Genomic DNA, 19273 nt, shown 5'->3' on the forward strand with positions numbered 1-19273 from the left:
TTCCCTCCCCACTCCTGCTCTCCTCCTTCTCCTCTTCTTCTTCCTCACCTAATCTCCTTCATCTAAAGTCCGCAGTGAGTCCCCAGACAGACAATGAAGGAGGGCTATAGGGTGTAGGGTGGTGAAAGGCAGGGTCATCTAGGAGTAAATAGAGGGAAGGAGCAGCACCCATCACTTTGGCCAAGTTGTAGTTCCTCCTTCAATTATGGACAAATCTTTTAGGTGGTATCCTGGCCGTGGCCAGCAGACCCTAGACCTGCCTGTCCTTCTTGATCTACTCTTTGCAAATCCTTTCATCAGATAGCTTTGGGGGAGTCCTTCCAGTTTTAATAGACTAAAATTTATGTACTCATTTGTGGGGCAAATGTATCTCAGCTGCCTACCTGAAGTCCCCCCCTTTTTTCTTCTACTGGGAAAGTTCAAGGAAATGTAATGGTTTTTCCAGAAACTGTTTGTGCCGGTTGTTCTGTTTACCCTCATGTTCCATTCCATGACGGATGAGAATGGTCACAGAGCCTAATTTATAAACCGCATATCCTATGCATCACTTATGTAAAAATATTCTAGCCCACAGATCTTAAAAAAAGAATGTTAATGCATCCCATCCAGAGGACCAGCTAAAGCACACACACACACACAAATGCTTAGACCAAAGAGCTGTGTCACTCAAATTTCTTGTTATCAGGATGAGATGAGGCAACTGTGTTTTCCTCTGAAACATGCCAGTATTTCCTAAATCCTCATATATTTTGTTGGGAATTACATTATTTTATAATACCTCTTACTAGAATTTAGTTTTATCTCAAACACATGGTTTAGAAATATTAGCTTAAACTTCCAAGAAGAGAGTGTCATTTTCATGAATGTGAGATGTTGTAGTTGTGGGTATCTATAGGAAAACGACGAGCTAGTCTAGTTAGTAAATACTATTGATTGGCTATTAGAGGACATCTGTGGCTACTTTCCAGAGTTCTGTGATTCAGTAACATAAGAAAATGTCACAAAGGGAGCACATTTCAAAAAATTAATAGCTATGATTTTGTAAAACATTTTACAGCCTGAATATTTGTTTTTCTTAATTAAAGAAAATACACAGGGCCCTCACATCAGCTCACTCCTCTCTTTTGAGAGAAAGGACCATGACACTGTTACCCCACAGAGTGACCTGAGAGACTTAACCAGACATAATACTTGACATCTGTACATTATCCAGTTTTTACCATGTAAAGGGCAACAGAATTTATGACCAATGAGAAATATGTAGTCTCAACTGAGTGCAAAATTTGGAAAGTATTAGGCAGACAGTGAGACCTCTATTATTATTATAATAGAAATGCTGATTAAAGATATACTTTCTTTAACAGATGTTAAAATGCCAATTCCCAAGCGATATGAGGTAATATATATTTCAAGCACCAATTAAGTGACATATTTTCTAAGATTTCAAAATTCTTTTAAGCAATGTATCCTTTTTGTAGCCCTATAATAAATAAATAAAATATAAATTTCCTGAGTCTTGGAAAATGCACGTTTCTTATAATTATATAAACTATGAATTCTTCTAAATGGTTCAGAAGTTTAAGTTATCACAGGTGAACATTAGGATTTTTTCACGTTCTAGAGACATGCATCCCATACAACCATCTTGACTGTACTACTGTATTTTAAAAGGAGTAAAATAAACAATATCATTTAATATTAGGCAGTTAAGTACAAATATGCCAGATAATGTAATAGAGATATTGCCAAACATCTGTCACATTTGTGAATAAGCTTCGTGTGTCTGATAAGGTGGCTCACTTCATTGAAAAATAAAGCAAACCTCACAAACCTGGCACAAGCTATTCTGTGCGAAATCCCACGCCATTTGCACAGCTAGGAAGTAGGGGTTAGATGCCTCTTTGCTGGTTCATTTCACCATGGATCCCACTTGCTGTAGGCCTCTCTACATCATGTTTCCAAAGGAGAGAAGTCACTTTGAGTGCAGGAACTTGTCCCCAGCAAAACAAAGCATGTGACCCCCTGATGCCATTTGACTGAACGATATTTAAAATTGGACAAAGATTTTTCCCTCATTAGATGCTGGCAGAGTTTTGCTTCTTTTCAAAGTCTGTCATTCTTTCAACTGTGAGTCAGAGCTCAAGCTAACTAAAACCTGTGAAGGAAAGGATTTTGCGGGTTTTCACGGGGAATCTGTAATTCTTTTTCAGAAGTAATTAAAAACTACACAAGAATTTTCTCTGGGGGCACTGGTACCGATCTCCTGCACCTTCAGTTTGCTACATGGCTTGGGATCCACTCAGAGCCGGCTGGTGGCTCAGGCTCATTTGAGTGGGTGTCAGGCCGCTGTTTGAAGGGTCTCTGTGGTCTCGCCGGGGCGCTGGGCGCCTGTGTGTGGACTGCATGGAATTGCGTGCAGGTCCCTTGAGATTTCTCAGCGAGGGCTTCGCGGAAGGCTCCTGTGAGAGGGCTCCGCGAAGGCTCCTGTGAGAGGGCTCCGCGGCAGGCTCCTGTGAGAGGGCTCCGCGGCAGGCTCCTGTGAGAGGGCTCCGCGGCAGGCTCCTGTGAGAGGGCTCCGCGGCAGGCTCCTGTGAGAGGGCTCCGCGGCAGGCTCCTGTGAGAGGGAGGGCTCCGCGAAGGCTCCTGTGAGAGGGCTCCGCGGAAGGCTCCTGTGAGAGGGCTCCGCGGAAGGCTCCTGTGAGAGGGCTCTGTGTATAAGGCTCCTGTGAGAGGGCGCCGCGGAAGTCTCCTGTGAGAGGGCTCCGCGGAAGGCTCCTGTGAGAGGGCTCTGTGAAGTCTATGTATTATCTCTGAGAGGTCCCTGTGTGGGGTGAGTGTGGGTCCCCGTGTGGAATCAGTGTGGGTCCCCATGTGGGGTGAGTGTGGGTCCCCGTGTGGAATCAGTGTGGGTCCCCGTGTGGGGTGAGTGTGGGTCCCCGTGTGGGGTGAGTGTGGGTCCCCGTGTGGGGTCAGTGTGGGTCCCCGTGTGGGGTGAGTGCGGCTCCCCGTGTGGAATCAGTGTGGGTCCCCGTGTGGGGTGAGTGTGGGTCCACGTGTGGTATCAGTGTGGGTCCCGATGTGGGGTGAGTGCGGCTCCCCGTGTGGAATCAGTGTGGGTCCCCGTGTGTGGTGAGTGCGGGTCCCCGTGTGGGGTGAGTGTGGGTCCCCGTGTGGGATGAGTGCGGGTCCCCGTGTGGAACCAGTGTGGGTCCCCGTGTGGAATCAGTGTGTGTCCCCATGTGGGGTGAGTGTGGGTCCCCGTGTGGAATCAGTGTGGGTCCCCGTGTGGGGTCAGTGTGGGTCCCCCTGTGGGGACTCTTAGTGGGGGGCCCTCCATTGCTGGCCTTTCTGCACCTCACAGAAGGAGAAGGGCAAAGGGACTTGCAGCTTCTTGTTTCTTGCTGTTCTGTCAGTGTCCCTCTGTGTCACTTCTCCCGACAGGTGCCTTGGGCGTCTGGCACCCTCAAACCCAGCACTCACCTCTTGGTGCCCCTGAGAGGACCCGGCAGCAGTCAGGCTCAGGGGCCCCGCTCTGTGCCAGCCTCTCCTGAGCTCTGGAAGTTGTTCTGTGCTCTGGGTCCCAGCCCCTCCCAGGGCCCCTGGCTGTGCCCCCAGTGCTGTGTCTGCCCCGGAGGAGGGGGCCCAGAGGTGAGACCTGGCTCCAGGGAGAAACCACAGCACAAGCAGGCCTGTGGCCGCTCCCCCTCAGCAGGTCCTGGTCCCGCATGTTGGGGTCCTGACAGGCGTAGGGCAGGGCCATTCAAGCTGTCACCTGGATCAGGGGACCCTCCTGGAGCAGGACTCTGCAGCACGGGAGTGACTGTGACACAGAGCCCCAGATTGCTCTGTAGAATTGCTCCTGTCTCCCTGGTTTCCCGTGTGGACGGGCCGGGGAGGAGAGCTGACGGCACCCTCGTTCTCCGCAGGTCACTTCCCGCCCGCCGGGTGACACATCCTGTCTGCTGGCCTCTTCCCCCTCCAGGCTCTGGGGTGAGCAAGGCTGACAGCAGGTAAGACTTGCTATGACCCCAGCACAGTCCCTGAGCCTGTTAAGTCCCACTTGTCCCCTGGGGGCCTCCTTGGGCCACGCGTGTAGGTAAAGGTCACAGACCGCGAGTCTGTCGTGAGCTCCCAGTCCTGTGAAAGTTGATTAAATACATTGTGGGGAAGTGAACCTTCCCTGCTTGGGGGCTCCACGGCCTCTGGGAGCCTGGCCCTCTGTGGAGGAGCTCCAGGGGCCTTCCCTCTGTCTGGGCTCTGGGAGCTGGCGTAGGGGGAGAGTCTGGGCTGGGGCCACCATAAGCCACTGGCCCCTGACTTCTTTTCTCTGGGCCTGTACACGGTGGTGGGACGCCAGGGGCTCCTTGGTCACTGCGCCATTTATGGGCGCCTCTGCCACTTGCCTCCTTCCCCTGCATCCCACCCTAGGGGCACATGACAGACAGTGAGGTGACTGCACACACAGTCACACCCCTGCTCGTTCCCCAGGGGGCGGTGAGCACTGTGAGTAGGGCTGTCCTCTCCTCCGGGGCAGGGGTGGACGGCCCTCGGCGGCCTCCATGCTCATCACCTCACACCCTCAGACCTGGGAGTGCGCGGTCCTCCTCCTCACCGCTGCTCCAGGGTGCGAGAAGGACAGAGGACGGGTGACGCTCCCGGCCCACCTCAATCCCAGCTCCATCGGGGAGAGAAGGAGCTTCCAGGGCAGGCATCATCTATCCCCACCAAGACATGGGGGCAAGGTTTCTGCCACGTCTGGACTCTGGGCTAGCACTGCCCCCAAACTCCTCTCCTTATTCTGACATGTGAACTTGTCTCTGACACTTTCTGGAGCCTGAGGGGAATTTCAGCCTCTGCAGACCCCTCCCCTACAGTCCCACAAGTTCAAGGTAGAGAGAGAGCAGGAGAGGACTGAGCTGGTTCCTGAGAAGGGGGAGGTCTTTAGGTTTAGTTCACCTTGACACGTCCTGAATGCTGTTGCTTGTTTCTGTAATGCTGCTATTATGGAAACTTAAATGCAGTGAGGGAATTGAGGGGAGGATGGGTATTCCACGCTGGGATCAACCTCCCTCCATGGCCCCATCCCATCTGGAAGCCAAAGCAGGCACCTGGGAAGAGTGGACCCTGATCCCTTCCTTCCCCCCAGCAGGGCACAGACAGAGGCCACCACCTCTCATGAGAAGAAACATTTATTTTGGGAAACAAAAATTGTGGTAGGAAGAAGCCATTAACACATAGACAATGTGTTAACGTGAGAAGAAACAGGTTTTCTTTGCGTGAACTGCGCTTTTCCTTGCACTGCTTTCCTACCAGGAGAGGCATGAGAAGCACGCTCTGGTTGACCAGAGGGAACACATTTTTGAGGACATGTTGGATGATGGCGCAGGTGGCCTGAGTCACCTGCCACCCTTGGTCTATGCTGGCAGGGTCTGACTGGGGACTCCAGTTCCCTAGGTGGGAAGGCCAACTTGTCGCCCCTGCCTCTGGTATGCCTGCTGTTGTTAAGGTAGCTGTGGTCCTTGCGGGTGGCTTGGTGACTGTAGGCTGTATCTTTCAACACTCTTCTCTGTTCTGAAGAGGAGAGAACCCTGTGGTAGTGGGAATGCCCCTCTGCTGGGGCCTGGAGCTGTTCTGGGTGCTGATTTAACTCTGAGGCACAGAGTCCTTGGTGAAGCCCCAGTTTGTCTACTAGGACCTGTCCAACAGCTGTTCCAATCGCCCGAGGATCAATAGCCCTGCTCTCTACAACAGATTTGCCTTTGATTGGTTCCTGGTGGTGAGCAGTGGCTGATACAGGCTTGCCTTTTTGAGCCCTGCTCTCTACAACAGATTTGCCTTTGATTGGTTCCTGGTGGTGAGCAGTGGCTGATACAGGCTTGCCTTTTTGAAGGGATTCTTCTGTTCCTTTGCCTTTTTTATTGTGGCTAAGACACTGCAGAAAGTGCCTTGTCCATTTGTGGCTTTCTGGTGAAAGCTCTCTCTTCTCTGGCGAGAGCTGGGGGTATTTGCTCCCAAGGGACTCTCCTCTTTCCCTGACCTGAGAAGCGTGGCTCATCCCACTTGCTTGAGAAGCCTTTAGTCCTGAAGACCTTTCTTCATACTCTCCCGGTTTGGGCCTCCAATCGTCCTCCCTCTCATCAGCTGGGGCAAACATCTTGCTCTGGCTGTTCATTTCTTCATCCTCTTCTGGTTTGAGCCTCTCACAGACCTCCCCATCATCATTTGAGGCAAACTGGCCCTTACACGGGTCCCTAACCTTTGCTTTCCTGGCTTCCTGTTGTCCCTGGTTGCTTCTCGTTTCTTCGTGTTCTCCTGGTTGCAGTCTCCTAACGCTCCTGCACTCCTCAGCTGGGGCAAGCGTCTCGCTCTGGCTTCTTGTTTCTTCATGCTGTCCTGGTTGGGGCTTCGTGAAACCCCTCCACTCCTCAGCTGATGCGAGCACCTCCCTCTGGCCCTTCATTTCTTCATACTCTTTTGGTTGGGGCCCCTTAAAGTCCCTCCGCTCCTCAGTTGGGGCAGACATCTTGCTCTGGCTGTTCATTTCTTCATCCTCTTCTAGTTCGAGCCTCTCACAGACCACCCCCTCATCAGCTGAGGCAAACTGGCCCTTACACAGGTCCCTAATTTTTGGTTTCCTGGGTTCCTCTTGTCCCTGGCTGCTCCTCATTTCTTCATGCTTTCCAGGTTGGAGCCTCTTAAAGCCCCTCCACTCCTCAGTTGGGACAGACATCTCACTCTGGCTCTTAAATGAGTCCTTAAGTTTTGGTTTTCTGAATTTCTGCTGCCCCTGGCTGCTCTGTTCACTCACGTTGAGGTCATATGGCACCACCTGGAAAGCTGGCGCGTCCTCACTAGCATGTTCCCTCTGGGAACTGGAAAGAGACCTATGAGAAGCCAAGATGTCTGCAGGAAGGAGCACATCAGTGTGAGAGTCTTGAAGGAGCTCACCAGTGGCACGGCCTTGAGCCACCTGTGTTTTAAGGCATGGCTCCTTTGGATGTTGGGCAACTGACTTTGTTGGTAGTGACAGGGTTTTCCTAGCGGCTGGAAACCCCAAGACAGTCCCATTCTCCCAGCTTCTGCCCATGAGGTTGACTGTGGGCACCTGATAAAGCAGTCTGCCCTCCTGTCCAGTCAGAGGGGCCTCTGAGGGCCCATACCTGTCACCAGGTGAAGTCTTTCCCAGGGCCCTCTGGATTTCTGTATGCTCAGGTGAGGGAACAGGGAGGGGACTCACCAGGGTGGGAACTGTTGCTTTTGTTATCACTTTCATTCCCTGATGGGGCTGAGGTTTTCCCAAGAACTTATTAGCAAAGTTGGCTTTTGAGTGTGCCCCAGATTGCCAGGTGGCAGAGGCGGAAACGGTGGGCCTTGGAGAGGACAAGGGTTGAGCCCCACATGGCTTGAGATTTATGGGCTCAAAGGCCTGTTCGGGTAGGCCCCACCTGTGCCTTACCCGCCACCTTATAATATGTGCTTCCAGCATCTGCCGAATGCTTGGACTGAGGAAGGAAAGCACACGGGAGGAGTTTACACAGGGTTTCCAAGACTTCAAGGGTGCTAGATTTCTGATTTCCTCGTGAGGGTGGGGCTTAGAAAAAACACAGTTGGCAGCAAGCCAGGATTGACGCACAATCACAGGGATCAAACCTTGATTAATCTGCATCAACTTTGTGCTCAAATGGGCTTTCAAGATTTTTTCTAGATGTTTCTTCTCTGGGCTACTGGGTAAACAGTTTCCAGAGTCACTCATCAAGGGCCTCATCAGGTATCTTTCTGACTCCTTTTCAGAGTTTCTTTGCAGAAACTTCCCTGGGAGCCTGGCCCTGGAGGAAGCTTTTGAGATCCTCCTCAGACATGGCCTTAGACCCTTGCCGAAATCCTTCCCTGGTTGAAATTGCATTTGACCCTTCCTATGGGATCTCCTAGGGCGCCTGGACCTTATCTTCTGTGGGTCCAGTCTCCTTTTGCCTGTAAAAGCAGAGGGCTGCCAGGGTCCCTGCTTGCCCTGTGCCTGATAAGTCCTTAAAAATTGGCGCTGAGAGGAACTCAATTCCAGAGACAGAGACAGGTGGATACTGAGGCACAGGCCCCTCTTGGTTTGATCTTTGATGAGCCTCTTTTGAAGATGTTGCTTCTGGAGATCAGGGCCAATTAAGTCCTCATGATGAATAGAAACTGACCTTTCGGCCTGAGAGCGCCCCCTCTCTTGGGGAAGGTTGAGACTGAGTTGGCTAAAGCCTTTCTGAGATCTTTTGACCACAGAGGATGAAGGCTTCCCACTTTTCAGTTGCTTCTGCAACAAGGGGCATTTCAGACATTGAGTTTCAGTTGGGATAAAATATGGTGTCTTGTTCTGAAATGTAGGACAATCTAGTCCACAGGTACTCATCTGGGGTGGAGAATAAGGTGGTCTGAATGGGAGAGAAGATGGGAGGTAGGGCTGGGCCTGGATCTGAGCCAGAAGTGGGGACTGGCACGGAGGCAAGTTTTGAGTGAAAGGCTGGGGTGGGACCCCCGGGCAGGGCAAGACTGCGACCTGGGAAGGTATTCTAAGTTGAATTGAAACTGGAAAGCCATTAGAAACTCCACTGAATAAAACAAAGGGTGCCTGCTGTTGAGTAGAGCTCCTAGTAGCCACCAGGGACTCGCTGTGCAGAGAGGGGTGACCCCAGTAGAGCTGGGTGTATGTCAGTTCCAAGTGGTCCCTCAAGACCTCGGAGTGTAAGAGCTGCTGAGGACCGGGTAGCTGCTCTGTTTTGTCTTTCCTGTTCCAGAAAGATTGAGGGGTTGTGTTGTCCTGCTCAGCACCCAGTGATTTCCACGCATTCCCTAAAGTGTTCAGGTGGTAGTCTGAGCTCATTTGTTCCGAGAATGACCCATCCTTTTCTTTCCCCTTATGAATCTTTAGTTCTACTTTCTTGGTGATTAGAATCTCCAGCAGCTTCTGGACTTCAGGGTTGACAGGTGAGGGGCTACCAGTTTCTACCTGCTTGTCTGTGGGCTCTTCCTGGAACGGGGCCCCTGGTGGCTGGTGGGACAGGTGTTCTTGCCGGGACTCACTCTGTGATGAGGTGGGGAAGAACAAGGCCTTGGTAGTCTTCCACCAGAAGGACAGGAACAAAATGGGATAGCATACGAGGCCAAGACTCAAGATGGCTGCGATGGTAGATGCCAAAAAAGAGTTACCTGGAGGTGAGCTCTTTGCAACAGTGCCAAGGGTGATTTTCTTCAAGTTGGATTGGTCTTGAGGTTCTTTTGACAGGGTGGAGGCCACAGGTAAAGAGCCCTGGGTCAGAGGAGCCAGGGCAGCTGATGGGCACGTGGCAGGAACAGCCTCTTCAGCAGGTTCCCTGCAGGGCTGGTGGGCTCCAACAGACGCTGCTCTGCACACCTCACCAGGGGGGTCTTGATAGGAGAGCTGATGAGAGCTGCCCTTGTCAGGGAGCCTCCCCACGTGGCTTCAGGAGACATGAGGCACAAGCTGCAGCCAGGAGCCCCCAGGGCCAGGAGGGCTGGGCAGGCCAGGCAGGGGTGGGCACCTGTGGCCCACGGCCCTCCACGGCCCCCATGCTGACTTCACAGTGCTCCTGCTGTCCCTCACCCCAGGGCTTTGGCCATACCCCACCCTCAGCGCTCCCCCTCCCAGCTCAGCCCCAGGCTGCCTGCAGCCCAGGTGTCACACCATAGGCTTTGGGTGGAAGAAGAACCCAGGAGAGAAGGGGAAGATTCTTTACCTTTGTAGAAGTGAAGTCAGGGCCCGAACCTCTTCCAGGCAATCTCTGAAAACTGGAAAACAGCAGACTGGGTCATGGTGGTGAAGGCAAGGGCTTAGGGGGTCTTACAGGAGGCTGAGTGCTGTGTCCCTTTAAGGGGACACCATTGGGAGATTGGAGCCCAAGCACCAGCGTCCAGGGCCACAAGATCCCTGACAGTGATGGCGAAGCTCATGAAAGGGTTTATCATTTACAAAGTACTTCCATATCCATTACCCCTTGCTGCGCTCACATCCTCCCTGTGGGGGACAATGGGCAGGGGTCACATCACAGAGGAATCTGAGCAAAATTAAACAACTTGTCCACGGTCGGACCTGGAGGTCCCTCCTCCCAATCCAGGCAATCTATTGGTCCACTGTAGCCCACACACCCCTGCTGGGCCACACCCTTTTCCGGGCCCCTTACTGCTTCATTGTGCGCATGGAATCTGGGAAGTATCTGGGTTCTGCTCTCCTTCCCAGGAAGCTCCCTGAGGGTTCTGCTTCTTGAGGCACAGGCCCTGCCACTGGCCTCCTCGGAGCCTGTGGAGTGGGCCCTCAGGGCTGGGAGAGATGGGGCCTAACCCTCGGGGCACACAGGGCTGAATGGCACAACTTACCTTTCGAAGCTCTGTTTTTCATCTTAACCTTGCGTTTCCCCCTCCACTCCGTCTGATGCTGAGAGACAGAAAAAACGAGGACCTGGGACCCAATTCTCACTCTCCCCTCTCTAGACAAGCATCAGACACTCAGTGTCCATACATAATATGACTTTTTACATTTAACTAACAGAGCTCTGTGGTTTTTCTTTCCTTTCACTCATTTTTAAAGAGGATAAAAATATTTTCTGTTTTCCTTCTCTGAAGAACATAAAGAAGGATTTTCAATGTGAGATTCACCCTGGATTTCTTTTGTCATTGTTCCTCTGCTCAAGAAACACACACATTCTCTGAACTACGGGTTCATCTGAGCTCCAACAGGTGGGTCTCTGCTTCCCGAGGCCAGGGCCACTCCAACCCCCGCTCTGAGGCTCTCAGGGCCTCAGCACTGCCAGCAGATCAGCCCTCATCCGAGACACATGTTCACAGCTGGTGATCCATTGCTCATGGGCCTGTCCTCTGGCTGAGATTGAACTCAGTATCCAGTCCTCGACCTCTGGTCACTGTGTGTGAGACTTTCCCTGGAGCCCTCTACCACACCTGGACAACTGGTCTGAGATCTTTGGATACAAATCCTAGTGTTCACTCTATCCCCTGCCCAGGCTGGCTTGCCCTTAGAGGGATGACGTCCTATTCTTAGGAGTAGATGTCCTATTCTTTCCCATTCCAGGAGTCTCTGAAGTTGATTCAGAAAAGTGGAAATAATAATAGAAAAGAAGGGAGAAGCATGTGCTTGTGGGTCTGGCCCAAGGGTTCTTTACCTTCGTGATGTTTCCATGTTTCCTAGGAGGTGGTGAAGATAGATTATTCTGGAGGTAGGAGAGTAACAGGAAATAGAGCCCCAGTCCACACAGAAAGCCAAGGATGGTGGCACTCGCCCAGGAAGTGCGACTGGAGTACAGCCAAGTATCAAAAGTGCTTTTCAGAGAAAAGAGAGGATTCTCCATCATCTGAATCACATTGCTGGCTTCAGGCAACTGAGCACAGGATGTGTACTTGGGGACTGAAGTCCTAGGCCTACATCATAGAGCTGTGGTCTGGTCACAAAGGGCTCTTGAGGGTGGAGGAGGGAGTAATAGAGGAGGAGGCTGGACCACGGCCCCTCCCCACCATCCGCCCCACAGCTCTATCCCTCCACCCTCATGGGTCTTCTAGACCTTAGTCAATTTTCTATTCATTCCACCTGGAAATCACATTTTTCCTGGTTCCTCAGATCTCTTGGGGATTTCGAAAGATTCCCTTTCTCTCCTATTGAACCATTACTTATTTCAGCAGAAGCTGAAGATACAATAGGAAGGCCATTAATATGCAGTACACTTTTTGCTTCCCTTTCCAATTTTAGTGATTCTGGAATCATCATTTAATGTTGTGATAATATTCAGTTGAGAAACTTAAGTTTTCTGTTTTTTGACAAATAATTTGAGCCCTCAACAATCAAAAGTTTTTTTTTTTTATTAATTCAAGTGGTCTGCGGATTATCCAGTTCATTTGGATAATACCCGCCATAGGTATGGATCTCTTTCTAATTAATGTTGTCTGGAGAGAAAGGCGAAAACAGCTTTTTACAATTTAAATGTCATTGGTCTCCTGTCAGAATACGTTTTTATTGTGTTTTATCATACAAGATGGTACATTTCCCTACTACTTCCTCAGCATCTGTCAGGTATATTAGGAAATGGGTTTTTTCCTCAGGTAATTGCTCAAATCTGTAAGATGGTTTTAGGTCTACTCTCTCTGACCTGTTTTGACCTTTAAACCTCTTCGAGTCCTAAATGCACGTTGCATTTCTTTCTAAGATCCTGGGAGGTGTGGCCATTTGAAAAGCCTTCACTTTTTATCGCCATTGATATTTACTGTTATACCTCTCTGCGAGGGCTGCTTGATGGGGGTGTTACATGCACATTCCCCCTGCTTGTTTTCTGTGCTTTATGGGAGTAATGTGAGCTTTCTGTTTTAGATAATTTACTATGTTCTCCACTGTGGACAAAGCAGGGAGTGAGCATATTGCTGTAAGGCAAAAAAGCATGATTGATAAGGTGGGTGTAAAACAAGCCAAGAGTCGTGGTCCTCATGTGTGTAATAGGTTCCATCAAGTGAGGGACAAATGGAAGTGATGCAAAGAGAGAGAATGGAAATGAAACTAAGAAATAATCTCTCCATTTTTATTTTCTTCAATGTCACCAGCCTGGATGAAAAGACTTCAAAGCACATAGAACCAATGAGTCAAAAATTATATTGTAATTATACATCCATTATTTTCATGTGAGTTCTTAGATCATGTTTTACCAGGTATTTTTCTGAAACATTTTTCTGAATAAATGGAAGGGTGTTCCTGATAGGCAGGAAAGGCAGGTATCAACATTTTACAATTGACTTCAGAGATGTAGAGAGCTGGAAAGAGTGTTGTTGGAAATTAATGACTTTTTTCAAACCCTTCCTAAAACTGAGGTTGCAGGACAAGCAACCAACAGGAACTCTAGAGAGTGACAGGCACCTGCAGGGAGAAACAGCAACTTGACATTCATTTACTTAAAACAGACACAGACTGAATGAATTATAAGCCCAGAGATTAAACTAGAGAATTTTAACAAATTGAGCAACAAAACAAACAACCAAATACCAGATTATAAACCAAAGAATAAAATAAATGTCCATGAGTCCATACTTATATAAATAAATCATTGACCAGAAAAATAAATTACAGAAAAATTACAAATAATATATAAAGATATTTAGATATTCCTGCCTCCAAGAAGTGGAGTTTTATTTTGATCATGTATTGGGTTTAGTGTTGGGTTTCTAGCTAACAGAGATTTGAGAGAGAAAAAGAATAACTTTACAGTGAATAAACCTGGCAGGTACCACCTAAGTCTAGTGGTCCTGATAACATCCTCAATTACAGGTCATCTTGAAATCATGTACCCTCTGATATGATGCATAAGAAAAGCATTCACCTCTGTACTATGCTTCCCCCAAACCCATAACCCAAGTCTAATCATGAGAAAATATCAGAAAAAAGCAAAATGAGAGATATTCAAACTTGAAAAAGTCATGAAAATCAAGAAAAGACTGAGAAGCTCTCACAGATTGAGGATGACTAGGCAGATAGGTAACTAAATGCAACATGTTCTTATTTGGATCTGGAACAGACAAAGGACATCAATGGAAAGACTTGGTGAAAGTAGAATGAAGTCTGCAGTTTACTTAATAATGTAGTACCAATGTTAATTTCTTAGTATTAACAACTGTACTATGGTTATATAAGATGTTAACATTAAGAGAAGCAGTTTCCAGAAGTCATCACTCCTATCCTTACGATAAGGAAAATCTGGAAACACTGGAAATCAACAATTCTTTCCCATTTCAGGAGTCTCTGTAGGTGATTCAGAAAAGTGGAAATAATAATAGAAAAGAAGGGAGAAGCATGTGCTTGTGGGTCTGGCCCAAGGGTTCCTTACCTTCGTGATGTTTCCATGTTTCCTAGGAGGTGGTGAAGATAGATTATTCTGGAGGTAGGAGAGTAACAGGAAATAGAGCCCCAGTCCACACAGAAAGCCAAGGATGGTGGCACTCGCCCAGGAAGTGCGACTGGAGTACAGCCAAGTATCAAAAGTGCTTTTCAGAGAAAAGAGAGGATTCTCCATCATCTGAATCACATTGCTGGCTTCAGGCAACTGAGCACAGGATGTGTACTTGGGGACTGAAGTCCTAGGCCTACATCATAGAGCTGTGGTCTGGTCACAAAGGGCTCCTGAGAGTGGGGGAGGGAGTAATAGAGGAGGAGGCTGGACCACGGCCCCTCCCCACCATCCGCCCCACAGCTCTATCCCTCCACCCTCATGGGTCTTCTAGACCTTAGTCAATTTTCTATCCATTCCACCTGGAAATCACATTTTTCCTGGTTCCTCAGATCTCTTGGGGATCTCGGCTTGAACCCACCATTTTCATAGCCTTTGAAACTCTGAAATTCTCCCAGGATTTTGGCTGCTTCCCAACGATTTTAACTCTCACAATCTCCTTTGTTCACAATTCCATCGTTTTTTCATCTCGCATATTTACATTTAAGTTGTATCAATACTTTCTCAGCAAATTTCAGTTATACGATACAGTATTATCAACTCTGGTCACCATGTTGTACATTAGATCCTAAGACTTTCCTCTCATTCAAAGTTTGTACCCTGTTGCCACCCTCTCCTTATTTCCCCCAACCCTAGCCCTTGGCAAACACTCCTCTGTTTCTATGAGTTTGACTTTTTTCTGTGTAGATTCTGTATATAATTGATAATAGGCAGTATTTGCCTTTCTCTGTCTGGCTTTCACTTAGCATGATGTCCTCTAGATTCATCCACATTGTTGCAAATATGAACACCACTTTTCCCATATAATAAGTTTTTTACTTTCATCAACCCAGAAATAGAACTTTTTTTATACTTATTTAATTTTGAATATTTAATTTGTTATAGTTTCCATCCACCTTTGCCGACTTCACTCAGAATAATTAACACAAAAATTCAAACTAATGATGATTATTTCAAATTTACAAAACCAAGTAGAACAAAAAGATAAGTAATTTAACCTCTAAATGATATGTTTTGTGTTAGTAACATTTTATACTTCTGAAGTTAGAAAAGCTTCACAAAAACTGTACACACACACACACATATTTTGACAGACCACTGCAGTATATTCAAATCCAAAAATTAAGCATGTCCTCATTTTCTCTAAATCTTTTGTATATTGTCTTGACCACATTTCTTCTCACTCTGCCCAAAATAGACAGTCTCCATTCTCCAGAGTTTAGAAACATGTGTGGAACACCCAGAAGTCAGAAATGGGTTAGGTGAGCTTAGGTTCTCATCTTTAGAGTAGACACTGGGAGTGGAGGACCAAGGCCTGGGTTAAAGTCATCTACAGTAGCCTTTTCTGATATCCCTAGTGTGTTCTACACATATTCTCTTTTTCAGAATACACCTTGCCTTCCCCCTCCTACCCTACCCTCTCCGGACCCTGGAGCTTCGAGTCTTGCCTGTACCTTATAGAGAGGGCACTTTGAGTCTTATAGGAAATCCCCTATGACATCATTGGACATCCCTTTTGGCAGGTGGAATTGGGTATTCACTTAGGGATTGTACTTTTTAATCACTAGCTGGTTAATTTTTCTTAATATGTGAAATATTTACTTGGCTATACTGTCATGAATGTACATGTTCAAGAACATGTCTCTAGCATCTACTGTTGCTTTTATTACAGTCTCTTCACCCTTTATGATATTGTCACTGGGGCATGACAGTCCTCAGTGTGAACAACTAGGGCACCTGAGGAGCATGGAGGTCCCTAATTTAGACAAGTAGAATCAGTGGAGATCATGGTGGGTCCTGATTTCTGCTTCATTTGCAGGGGGACTTATGACTGAAATGTGAGTCTCATCTTGACCTAGAAAATCAGGCTTGGGCATGCAAGGAATCACCTTCCAATATGATTCTGTGAGATAATGGAAAATATATATTGGTCTCTGCCACCAGTGCCTGGCACAGAGCTCCTGAAGCTCTTGTGATTTCCTGGGTGATAGGAGTGTCTTTTTTTTTAATTAATTTTTATTGGGTTATAGTTGATTTGCAATGTTGTATTAGCTTCTGCTGTACAGTAAGGTGAATCAGTTATACATAGACATATACACACTCGTTTTTAGATTCTTTTCCCATATAGGTCATTACAGAGTATCGAGTAGAGTTCCCTGTGCTATACAGTAGGTCGTTATTAGTTATCTATTTTATATAAAAGTGTCTTTTTGTGATAGGGATGGGGCAGGCACGTGGCTATGAGCGAGCAACCATCAGCAGTCCCACTCAGCCACTGGTTGGCTTTGCAGTGGGCCCCTCCCCCTCCCCTTCCTCTGTTTAAAAGGAGCCTGAATTCAGACTGGAGGAAGATGGTTCTTTGAGACACTAGTCTACCATCTTCTCAATCTGCTGGCTTTCTGAACAAAGTCATTATTCCTTACCCCAACACCTCGTCTCCTGATGTACTGGCCTGTCGTGCAGCGAGCAGAGTGAGCTTGGGCTTGGTTTCATTTTGCTCTCGTGAGGTGACTCTGGGTGGGCTCCTGGATGGCTCCTGGGTGAGGGCTGATCACCAGAAAGACCAAGCCATGATGCAGGCTTGACATTTTTAGCCCCACCCCACTAGTCTCTTGAGAAGGGAGAAGGGCTAAAAAGGGAGTTAATGACTGATCACATGCCTACATGAGGAAGTTTCCGTAAAAATCCCTAAAGCACAGGATTTGGAGAGTTTCCAGGTGGGTGAATACATCCACATTCTGGGAGGGTGACACACCCCAACACTGCGGGGGCAGAAGCCCCTGAGTTTGCGACCTTCTCAGATATCATCCTATGTATCTCTTCATCTGAATGTTCATCTATATCTTTTCTCATATCCTTCGATAAACTGGTAAATATATGTATTTCCCTGAATTCTGTGAGCCACTTTGGCCAATTAATGGAACCCGAGGAGGGGGTCTTGGGCATCATTTCCTGAGTACAAATTATTGATTCTCTGAACCCTTTTGTACACATGAGTGCTTAGATATTCACCTTTGTAGGTATTAGACAGTTACACATACAAACACTTACAGATTATGGAAAGATGATTTTTTACTTGATAAAAAGATAATCTTGGTTATACCAAAAGAGGTCTTGTATAAGTTGTTCTTATTACCCTAAGCTAGTATATTTATTTCCAATTTATGCATATTTTGATCACAGAATAATTTGTTGCATAGTTAACTCTCTTAGTAGTCACCAAAATCATGTTTAATGTCTTCCTCCAGAGATAAGACAACTTTATACTTAACAAGTCAAACAAAGGTCTCTTTCTGGAGCTGGGACTGAAATTCAAGTCTGCTACTTTATTGCCTCTTATCATCAAATGATGTAGGAACAAATTAAGAAAAATATAGAAGAATGTCAAGTAAGATAGTGGATATACTGTGAGTTATTTTATTTACTTTGTATTTAAAAACACATAACACTTGTGAAGTGTCAGGTATGGTTCCATTTAAAATACTGACCATTTAATAGTTTAATAGTTTATGTGTGACATAAATAATGTATATCTGTGGGACCTAACACAAAAAAAGAGCCTCACAAGCATGTCTGAAAATAGAATTGCCCTTAGCACTGTCAGACCATAACTGTGCAGTTTGTCAAGGTGTTCTTACTATCAAATTCCCAGTGTATCACTTTTCACTGAAACTTCTGATGATATGCATTTCAACCCTACTTTGCTGTTTTGATCAAGGTTTTCCTTCTTTCTACACTTTTACAACAGTACTGTAACATCGTAAGCATGATTCAAAGTGTAGTTCTTTAAAAACTTCCTTTAAGAGAATTTTAGAGAATCCTGCAAAGTACATTTCTCCACATGTATCATCCTACTTCTGTCAAACCACTTAGCATTTGCTTGATAGCGGAATCATCTACGGATATGTCTGACTTTTCTCCTAGATAGCAAATTTCTGGAGAGCAGGGACAGTTTTGGGCAGATTCAAGCAACATGGAGAAACCCTGAGATTCTGTGGGCCCAGGCGTCCCTCTTCCATGCAAGGCCTAGGTAGGGTTTGAGCCAGGTGACTTGCCCAAGATCATATGTCTAGTTTGTGGCAGAAATAGGCCTATCACACAGTCCCTTGACTCTTAGTCCTGTATTTTTATACCACACAGCTCAAGCCAACTGTGACCTGATTGTCCTTGTATAATGAAGATGGCCTTCCAATAAGCCAATAAGTAGATATTGGGCACTAAAATATGCCTAACATAGCAGCATGGGACTAAGGAGGAAATAAAAGAAAACTAATAAGAACCATCATGTATTTGTTATTATGCCACCAAATAGAATTTTTTAGCCTTCATCCTTATAGTAAAGTACCAGTTTGGGGAAATAGCCCACTACCTTTGCTCATTTATGCACCGCAGATGATATGAATTGTCATTGGATCTGAAGACAATGTATGTGTTGACTTTAGTATCACAGATCTTATCTTCACTGTGCTATATTTTGCTTATGATTTGTTTATGAATTATGCATCTATGTTTATGAGGGAGATTGTGGTTCTTCCTGAAATGAAAGGTTCCTGGTCTTATTAACAGCTATGCCACGACCTCCACCATAGTCTTCCGGTTTGCCTGTTTCTTTGGTCTCAGCATTCTCTGCTATGACACACAATGCTAATGTCTGGATTGCGACGCGTGTAAATTCCAGCAAGGTGGAAGGAATGACAGAGGATGAGAGAAATCTAGCACTGCCAGAAATTAAGAAATGAAAAATCTTGGGGAAATGGGAATGGACACAAAAACCGTTAAAGAGAGTTTATTTCATGAAGACAAGGTTGTTTTCACATTCCAAAAAATCAATCATTATTACACATCATATTTGTAGGATAAAGGAGGAAAGTCCAATGATCACCTTAGTAGATGCAGAAAAAGAATTTGGTGTAACCCAGTATGTTAAATGACTTATTTTTCTATTGCATCATATTCTTGACAATCCTAATGTTGTTTCTTGTATTTAACAAACTCTAAAACCTAATCCTGCTCAGTACTTTTCTAGGCTTACATGTATATTTCTTATGAAGCCTTTAGGGCATGTGTTTAGAATGTAAATCAATAAGAAAACTCTTCCAGAAAACCTAATCCAACTAGAATAGTGTGTATAGTCGAGAGGAACCCTCGTGTTAAATAAAGGCCCCTCCCCTAAAAAATTAATCAGTATTACATTGGATTATTTCCCTGACCTATGTGATGATTTTTATCTCTGTAATAAAAGAAGCCATAAGTATAGGAAGTGCCTGCTGCTCAGTTATTAA

The 19273-nt window shown here is 46.6% G+C and overlaps 2 protein-coding genes across 9 annotated transcripts in view; one reads left to right on the top strand and one right to left on the bottom strand.

The window, feature by feature from the left end:
- LOC309621446 (uncharacterized protein) overlaps positions 1 to 19273 on the top strand; it is a 583198-nt gene that overhangs the window by 243476 nt on the left and 320449 nt on the right. The gene's annotated exons all lie outside the window — the stretch shown is intronic.
- Positions 5228 to 10664, bottom strand: LOC309621453 (spermatogenesis-associated protein 31A6-like; the record flags this gene model as incomplete). Its single annotated transcript, XM_082408932.1, has 4 exons — positions 10375 to 10664; positions 9738 to 9789; positions 6038 to 9461; positions 5228 to 5770 (listed from the first exon to the last, which is right to left on the bottom strand). Exons 1-4 carry the CDS (start codon positions 10394 to 10396, stop codon positions 5228 to 5230), a joined length of 4041 nt encoding a protein of 1346 aa, XP_082265058.1. The 5' UTR covers positions 10397 to 10664.

Source organism: Balaenoptera borealis (assembly GCF_965194805.1).
Source record: "Balaenoptera borealis genome assembly, contig: HAP1_SCAFFOLD_463, whole genome shotgun sequence".
Lineage (NCBI taxonomy): Eukaryota > Metazoa > Chordata > Mammalia > Artiodactyla > Balaenopteridae > Balaenoptera > Balaenoptera borealis.